Source organism: Octopus bimaculoides, chromosome 11 (genome assembly GCF_001194135.2).
Source record: "Octopus bimaculoides isolate UCB-OBI-ISO-001 chromosome 11, ASM119413v2, whole genome shotgun sequence".
In the NCBI taxonomy this organism is placed as follows: Eukaryota; Metazoa; Mollusca; class Cephalopoda; order Octopoda; family Octopodidae; genus Octopus; species Octopus bimaculoides.
The window spans coordinates 23,251,771-23,261,144 of record NC_068991.1 but is presented as its reverse complement, the minus strand read 5'-3'; the positions used below and the strand labels follow the sequence as shown (position 1 = coordinate 23,261,144).

Sequence of the window (9,374 nt, the reverse complement as noted above, 5' to 3'; positions counted from 1 at the left end):
ATGTAAATAGAGGAATTTGTCTGTAAAAATATGTGACACTTATTCGGTAGTCGTCATTTTCATAGGAATTTTCAATGGCCAGATAATTGAAGAGGTGGCGGCGTGAGTATATATGTATCTATCTAACTATCTCTATGTATATAGATAGAGAGTGAGAGAAAGTAATAACGAGTGAATGCGAATAACAACGAAGGGTTAAAAAAGCGTAAAAATAATTGAAAATGAAACAAAATTGAAGCCAAAACACTAAAAGTTATTGAAAGTGGATAGAAATATCTGTAGAAAGTTGAATGTGATTTCGAAATATAACGAGGAAAAATTTGGATCTTGGGAATTTTCCGAAAGTCCTCACCCCATCTCAAAATTTTCCCCACAAATTACATTATAACCGTAATTTATGCCGTTTCAGAGGTATTTATATAAAATTTCATTGAAAAAACCCCACATTTTCCTAAAAGTTATGCAGGAAAAAGCTCGGACCTTGTGAATTTTCCGAAGTTCTCTCCTCACCCTCCCGTTGCTTTGCGCGCATTTTTTTTTTTACATATTCGTTTCTTACACATTGTTTTACACTCATTCCAGTACTTTTTTCATTTCCAGGTCAAGATGTAAACATTAACCAAGAATTTAATTTAATTTAAGGATTTGCTTGCAAAATCTTATAAAATGACAATGTTCTAAAAGATGTACATGTTTATATGTTTGTAGGAAAATAAAATTTAGTGTTTATTGATAATCTCAGACAGTGCAGCACAATCAGACACTTCAGAGCAACCCTCTGTTTGGTATGGGATAGTTTGGTAAATTCTGTCAGCGTTGTCTGTGTACGGTAGAATCAATGGTAATTTTTGATTGATGGGAAATATAATTACTTTCACTATTTGTTGTTTGTTGGCACTCCGTCGCTTACGACGTCGAGGGTTCCAGCTGATCCGATCAACGGAACAGCTTGCTCGTGAAATTAACGTGCAAGTGGCTGAGCACTCCACAGACATGTGTACCCTTAACGTAGTTCTCGGGGAGATTCAGCGTGACAAGGCTGACCCTTTGATTTTACAGGCACAACAGAAACAGCAAGTAAGAATGAGAGAAAGTTGTGGTGGAAGAGTACAGTAGGGTTCGCCACCATCCCCTGTCGGAGCCTCGTAGAACTTTAGGTGTTTTCGCTCAATAAACACTCACAACGCCCTGTCTGGGAATCGAAACCGCGATCCTATGATCGCGAGTCCGCTGCCCTAACCACTAGGCCATTGCACCTCCACTACTTTCACTATATCTGTTGTAATACAAATCATCCCGCAAAATATTCACCATATACTTCCAGTTACCTCCCTTCATACCACGTGGTTTATCAGTGCTTGTTTGCTATTACACCGCCCTTTAACTACTCATCTATTGATTTATACAGTTTCTCTCTTCTCCTGTTGTCATACGAACTCCGGCATGAGTTTTGCGAACTACAAAGAAACGATAGAAGATGGTGACACTGTCATTTTGTTTCTCGGCTTCGATAACACATTGAGTATCCGAGTGAACAAGGGTGTTACCTCACAAACACGCTACGGAGCCTTGCGTCATTCAGATTTAATTGGTGTGAAGTATGGTTCTCAAATAAATTGCCCAAAGGGATGGCTGTATGTTCTTTATCCGACTCCAGAACTCTGGACGCTGAATGTCCCCCACAGGACCCAAATATTGTATTCTACAGATATCAGTCTAGTTACCATGCAGCTTGACTTGAAACCGGGTTCTATTGTCTTAGAAGCAGGTAAGCTATTATTGCATCACCGAAAAATTAAAATCTTGACGCAATCCTAGTTGAACTTTCATACTTTTAGGGTAAGTAAAATAAGCAGCTGGCTATTGTAGCGTCCTAGAATCTTCAGTGTCATTTTTCTTGTTTTATTATTTTTTTTTTGCCACTTTTTAATGTATGAAACAAAAAAGGTGGGGGGAGATATTAAAAGGGATGTTTAATTGGCAAAATCGCTTCAGCATTGAACATTTAGTTAGGTTTTTGTAAATTCTGAATTTAAATACAGTACCATTTAAATTGTGGAGGCGCAATGGCCCAGTTGTTAGGGCAGCGGACTCGCGGTCGGAGGATCCGGGCGTTGTGTGTGTTTATTGAGCGAAAACTCCTAAAGCTCCATGAGGCTCCGGCAGGGTGTGGTGGCGACCCCTGTTGTACTCTTTCGCCCCAACTTTCTCTCACTCTCTCTTCCTGTTTCTTGAGTAAAGCTGCGATGGACTGGCGTCCCGTCCCGTCCCGTCCAGCTGGGGGGAATACATACGCCATAGAAACCGGGCCCATGAGCCTGGCTAGGCTTGAAAAAAGGGCGCATAAATAAATAAAGACCATTTAAATTTGGGTAATAATTTACCCTAAGTTGTAGGGACCTATTCCTACAGTAGATGTTAGATGTGGAAAGCCTTATAATACAAATCTAAAACTTATGTACGAAAGATTTGACCCTATCAAAAGAAAAACGACTTGAAAGTACAATGGAGATTTTATGCCGCTAAAATATATTTTGCTCCATCCGGTAATGACACTGTTGAAAACTTATACTTAGAAAACAATAAAAATGCCCTGAAATTATCATCGGTTAATCAGAATTCAAATTTTTTCAACTGAAACCCGGAACTGGTTTTGATAAGCGAAATCCATTATGTATTTCACTGCCGTTATTTATTAAGCACATTGAACAAAATGCTTAGCAGCACTTATTCAGGATCTTTATGAGTTCAACTTCCCTTCCCAGGGAGGAAATTTGAGCTTATAAAAGCATTAGGGGCGTTGTAATCGAATTGCTCCTCCCCATAAAATTTCAGGCCTTGTCCCCTACAGTAGAAAGTATACCTGTTTTACGGACACCTCAGGTTACAGGATTTCATGCTTAGGGAAATTGCAAAGTATGACCATTAATTCTGGGATTCGGTCAGTAATTTCTCGAGAAGAAAAATCAACACCAGAATTAATCAAATGTAATACTTATTTATTCACGTTGTTTTGAATTGATCATGCATTTTCTCTTAGCTTTGAAATTTCAATGACATGGGGTAACCTTTTTTTAGAAGCAGGCCATATGAGACATGGCTCATCATCGAGTAGACTGCACTACTAAAAAATATTCAAGTATTCGTTAGGTTACTTGTCAGAAAGTCCTGTGGGCACAGTTTGCTCATAACTGGTTTAAGTAGTGACTGATCCCATGTAAGTACTATGGTTGACATCCTTTCTGATTAACCTTACCTATAATAGAAGAGGCATAATATTTTCAATAATTAAATAATATATTCATCCAGGAAGTCATTTAAAAAAATTGACAAGCTGATGGGTATATTACATCAAACTCTGGATTTTGTGGCTCCCACATCATGTAGAGTCGATATAGCAAAAATGTGTAAGATTCACCATACTGACATTGGCTGTGACTAGAGAGGGGCACTGGCTTCAAGGATTTTGCCGTCTTGGGTAAGTGTTTTCTACCTTAGATTCAGATTGACTTCAAACTCCTGAGTAAAATTAGATAAATGGAAACTGTGGAAGCCCAAAGAATAGACTTCACCTGTAATTCTGATTTTCCCAAGATTTACTTTAGCTGTATAATTGCTGTGGAATACTCAGCCATTTATACTAATTCAATAAGTAAGCATTTCCATTGATTGAACAGTTGGAATACTCAGTGTTGAAACAGAGAATCCATTTTCCCTATGTACATCAGAAAGGTTCTCTAAAAACTTTACATTATGATATTAAAAATTCTTCTTGGGCTGCCATGAGGAGTTGCGTTACATTTTACACCATTTTTTCTTCTGTTTTAGGTACTGGAAGTGGTTCCCTTTCACATGCTATCCTTCGTACAATTTTACCAACTGGTCATTTACATACTTTTGAATTTCATGAACAGAGAGCTGAAATAGCTCTCAAAGAATTTAAAACCCATGGAGTATCTGACTATGTGACAGCAGTATGCAGAGATGTCTGCAAGGATGGATTTGGTGTTGAAGATGACATGGCTGATGCTGTCTTCTTGGACATGCCATCACCCTGGGAAGCCATTGTGTTTGCCAGTAAAGCATTGAAAAAACAAGGTACAGTGTTAATTTTGATAGAAGTGATTTAGTGTAGGTAAGAAGTTTACTTCATGATCACGTAGTCCCGGGTTTGTTTCCACTGCATGATACTTTGGGTATTTATGTTCTATATGCTGCAATATGAGTGAAATTGATAGATGAAAACAACACAAGCCTTTTGGGTGAATTGAACTTGTTCTTTAGATATTTCAGTCTTGAAGGTGATGCTTCTTACTTTAGCAGCACTCAAGTTACGGTTTGAGTAGTTCTTCTGACTGTACTTCCCATTTGTTATTTCATCTGCTTTGTCTTTCCTTTGTACAAAATATCTAAATTGCTAACTATTAAGAAAATATTGATTCAAGACAACTTTTTAGCTTTCAGTGTTGAATTCAATTGTTAGAATAGGGAGAGATCAATGCAGAATGAATTACTGAGATATTTAAGAATTAAATGTTCCTTTTCAAAGTGTGTGTAACATCAAAAGCAGAATCAAGAATGAATAAATCTTTAATATCTTATCACTTAATACACTTAACCAGATGTAACTTGCTATTATATATAAAATTTCCTGTTAAATATGTATACATGCATGTATATATGAATAATGTTTATTCTTAGGGTTTCTGAATTTCTGCTTTTATATTTATTTAGGTGGAAGAATATGTACATTTTCTCCATGTATTGAGCAAGTCCAAAAGTCACATGAAGTATTAAGAGAAAATGGTTTTGAAGATTGTTCAACTGTTGAATGTCTGGTACGGAATTTTGATGTTCGAACAATAAACATTCCAATTCCTTGTCTTGGCAGCATAGAAGATGAAAACACCATGTTAACAAACAAAAGTGAGAGTACTACAGAAAATAAGATCAAATGTTTAGAAAACAGTTTACAAGAAAATAATGAACTTGAAAAACAACAGACTGATAAAGAATGTAAAAGTGCAGATAATAATGGTACTTTTTACAGTTATGATTTGGTTGGGCGTAAAACAAAAGATTATTTCCAGGTCAAAAGTGGTGTACCTCCAACTACAATGCCAGGTCATACAGGATATCTAACATTTGCTTCTCTCTATCTATGACATATGTACATATACTAAAATAAATACATTTTATTTTGAAATTTTCAGCTTTTTATTTTATAAAATAATTTATTCTGTCATATTAGTTTCATTCACAAAGGCTGTAATTTTATTTTTTACAATCAAATTTTGAACAATAGTATATCTATAACGAAATACTTCAGCAGTATTTTGACAAACAACTACAAATTGACTCCATTTGATGTTACAGAATCTTATCCATCCATAAATAAACCCATTTTCAGAGCTTCAACTTTCATCAAGAGCTTCATTACATATAGACTAGGTCATATCCCACTCAACAAATATTTCAAGCATCTCAACAGTAGTTCCTGATGGACCAGAGGCTTTCTGTGTCCATATCCTTAATAGCCTTATCTACAATACAACTGTCAAATCTGATAGCTAATGCCTCTGTTAGGTCCATATTAGGAAGACTATCCTTTTACCATACATTCTCTACATTTAGCAGTCTTTCATAGCGACACTTCCATGCCTCTTTCTTTTCAGAGTCACTAAATGCAAGTGTACTTATCATCCATCTGGACATACTTCTCTTTAATACACTGTCTTGCAATCCAGGACACCTCATACCTCTGGTCCTCATACCACAGAACATGGGCAAACTTTCAGCTTCTCCTTTAGCTACCTAGTATAGTTCTCTGTTATGCCCCATTCTTCCAGTCCTTCCATGTCTGTTTCTTTCCTCTGTGATACTCTCTTCTTCACTGTTCCACCATCATGTTGGCATTTTGCTAAATTAGCCATAAATATATATACTGACAGAGAAAATTAGTTGTTCCATGGAAGCAATAGAGGTTCCACTGTTGGCAATTCCCATTAGGATGAAACTAGTCCAGTGTTCTAGCTTTGCTTTGCTCATAGAACAGTTATCTACCCTGTCAGTATATGGCAATGTACTTTTATGCAGCTATAAGTGGTTTAACTCTTGTTTCTAGCAATATATGTGCTCCTAGCACATAGTCACAATTAGCGATGACTAAATTATATATACATATACATACAAATATATTCGGTCATCCCATAAACGTGTTTTTTTTTTCAACTGCATGAACTAAAAGTCAGAGGGGGATGGGATAACCTGCAATTTACTATGAAAGCAGGTAGTAATTTTACTTTGTATTTATTCTTTAATGCAAGTTTTGAAGAGTGCAGTTCGATTTTAATGGTTATTTTTTCAAAGCTTTAATGGAAGTGACAAAGGAGCATATTTTGCTTTGAGTTCAATAAAGGCAACAACACAATGGAAAGTGCAAGGAATATTAATGCAGTATATGGGGATTGGGCAATAAACGTAAGCCAGTGTCAACGGTGGTTCCAGAAGCTACAGCTTAGAAGATGAGCCTCATCCTGGAAGATCTGTAGAGCTTGATGTCCTGCAAACCCTGGTGGAACAAAATCCCATTGTAACTGTAGAGGAACTAGCAGAGAAGCTTGGATTTGGTCACTCAACCATTTATCAATGTCTGTGTGCTATCAGAAAAGTCAACAATTTGGGTCAGTGGGTTCCTCAAACTTTCTGAGCCTAATCACATGCAGAGAGTAAATGAGCGCTCTTCTTTGCTGTCACATCTCATGAATGAACGTTTTTTGGACTGGTTACTAGAAATGGGTTCTCCATAAAAATGTCAAGTGCTGAAGACAGTGGGTAGGGAAAGGAGAAACACTAGCACCCCAGGTTTTCACCCATGTTTGGTGGGATATGAAAGGTTTAGTTCACTGAACTTTTAAACCCAAACCAAACGATAACAAAGGAGATCTACTTTGAGTGGCTTAAGACAGCACTAGAAGAAAAATTACCATCTTTGGTTTCAAGATGAAAGGTGTTCTTCCATCAGGATAATGCTTGGCCACATACAAGCAAGGATGACATTCCAAAGGCTGGAGCAGTTTCAATGGGAAATGATGTCCCACCCACCATATTTGCTGGACATTGCTCCCATCTGATTATCATTTGGATGGAAAAAACCTGAATTCTGTAGATAAGGTCAGTGGAGGAGTATTTTCCATCATGGGCAAGTGAATTTTGGAAGAGGGCCCTTGCAAGTCTACCAGATAGATGGAAGAACATTGTAGAAAATGAAGGAGAGTATATTTTAGATTAAAAAAGGACTTTATCTTAATTTTGAAAAATAAAAGAAGTGTAAAAAAAACTGCATTATTTATGGGATGAACCAATATATATCAGGATGACTCCTAATATGTAATCTAGTGTATGTGCAATATTAAAAATCAAACATATGTATCAAAAAGTTTAATAAAAAATAACTTATTTACCGAAGTTTTAACATCATCTCCTTTGGAATAGTCACCTTGCACAGCAATACACCAGTCCCAGGGTTCCTGCCACTTTTGGAATCTGTCCTGGAAGTTGAGGGCCTTTTATGATTCACTCTAGATCTTGACAACAGTGCTAAAATGGGAAAGTGATGGAAGTCTGCAGGTGCTAAATCTGCTAATCCAGGAACTTTTTGATACCACCTCGAAATTGAAGTAAGGTACTTTCTATTCAGTCATCTCTCAAAAAAGTGAACAATTCAAATTACAATTTGTTTTATGTTCACATTTATATATATATATATGTATTGCATAAGGCAATGGTGGAAGATATCTGATGTGCTATGCTGTGGGATTGAATCTGGAACTATGTAGTTTCAAAATGAAATTTTTAGCCACACAGCCAAGCTTGCATATATACAATGCTACTCAGTCAAGTATGAAGTGATTAAAGAGCAAGATGTAGAAAACAAACAGGATATATCAGTTTATATATGTGGTAATTTCAGTTGAACCACCACCCTTTTAGAAGACATATCAAAATGTGTCTAGGTTTGTACATAATGTTTATTATTAGTACCACACTGGAAGGATGTGGCCATATTAATAAAGAGTGAGGAATATGTAAATTCCTATTACTCCGTGAAAAAGAAATCTCATGATATTTTTTGGAATTTAGCATAATGCCAGTGTTTTGCTAATCTCAGTAATTATTTTTAATACTTTAGTCATCAGTTTTCTTAATCAGGATTGACTTTAGGCTGTAATCTACATTCCATGTTTAATTACCCCAAACAGAGTCTTGAACATTCAGGAATATTATTACAATGTCATTATATTGAAACTATCCCATCAGTTTCAATATTCATATTGGTTTCAAATTTTGGCATAAGACCAGCAATTTCAGGGTTAAGTCGATTACATTGACCTCAATGTTCAATTGATATTCTATTGACCCCATAATGAAAGGCAAAGTCGACCTCAGTAGAATTTAAACTCAGAATGTAAAGATGGATGAAATTCTGCTCAGCATGATTCTGCAAGCTTGCCACTCAAGTTTCAATATTCATATTAGCCCCAAATATTGTTGGGATCTACACCACTAGACATAAGTGCACCAAAACAGCAACTGTCTTGTTCCAACTGAGTTCACCTAACCCACTTCTTCGGTGACCACCATGAACCTACAGGCACATGAAGGAACTTCTACATGAACACACAATTTGCAAGAAATATCAGAAAATGGACAGGACATATTGGATAATATAATCCTAGATATCATAAAAAGAAAGGATAGTCACAGTTAGAATGTTTCTAATAATAGATCTGCTTGGCCAAGGCTGAAATGGAACTAAACAAGAGATGTCACTATCAAAGTTTCACTACCACAAAGCATCATATTTCTTGGTGATGCTCCATAGAGCTCTCAGAATTTGCTGTTACATACATCACACCTAGAAAGAGATGCTAGAAGTATAACTTAGAAAAATCTTTTACTTGAAGAATTCTAGTTGAACAACTCAACCCCAATACTTATTTTGGAAAGCCTGGTACTATTTTGTTGAATTGCTAAGTTATGAGGACACACCAACACTGGTTAGAGACACACACACATATACATGATAGGCTTCTTTCAGTTTCCATCTACCAAATCCACTCACAAGGCTTTAGTTGTCCCAAGGCTATAATAGAAGACACTTATCCAAGGTACCACACAGAGGGACTGTACCTGGAACCATGTCGTTGAGAAGCAAACTTCTTACCACATAGCCATGCCCTTACATATCTATGTAATGCAAATAAAATGAAACAATACATTGTTTTTATAGATTTTTTTTTTAATGTATAAAAATATTTTAGTTTCCAACACTAATAATACTGCTTCAATCTCCAGAAACTGGCATCACTCCA

At 36.3% G+C, this 9,374-nt stretch overlaps 2 protein-coding genes across 4 annotated transcripts in view; one reads left to right on the top strand and one right to left on the bottom strand.

The window, feature by feature from the left end:
- LOC106871104 (endoplasmic reticulum lectin 1) overlaps positions 1-9,374 on the bottom strand; it is a 488,243-nt gene that overhangs the window by 440,348 nt on the left and 38,521 nt on the right. The window lies entirely within an intron of this gene.
- LOC106871100 (tRNA (adenine(58)-N(1))-methyltransferase catalytic subunit TRMT61A) lies at positions 1,341-5,206 on the top strand. The gene is made up of 3 exons (XM_014917401.2): positions 1,341-1,768; positions 3,829-4,098; positions 4,735-5,206. The coding sequence occupies exons 1-3, from the start codon at positions 1,444-1,446 to the stop codon at positions 5,163-5,165; spliced, it is 1,026 nt and encodes a 341-aa protein (XP_014772887.1). The 5' UTR covers positions 1,341-1,443; the 3' UTR covers positions 5,166-5,206.

Bases quoted from the DNA above. Each gene is read 5' to 3' on its own strand.
- LOC106871100 (XM_014917401.2), top strand. From the start codon at position 1,444: ATGAGTTTTGCGAACTACAAAGAAACGATAGAAGATGGTGACACTGTC. The intron at 1,769-3,828 runs GTAAGCTATTAT...CTTCTGTTTTAG, and splicing joins TTCTATTGTCTTAGAAGCAG to GTACTGGAAGTGGTTCCCTT. The intron at 4,099-4,734 runs GTACAGTGTTAA...ATATTTATTTAG, and splicing joins TAAAGCATTGAAAAAACAAG to GTGGAAGAATATGTACATTT.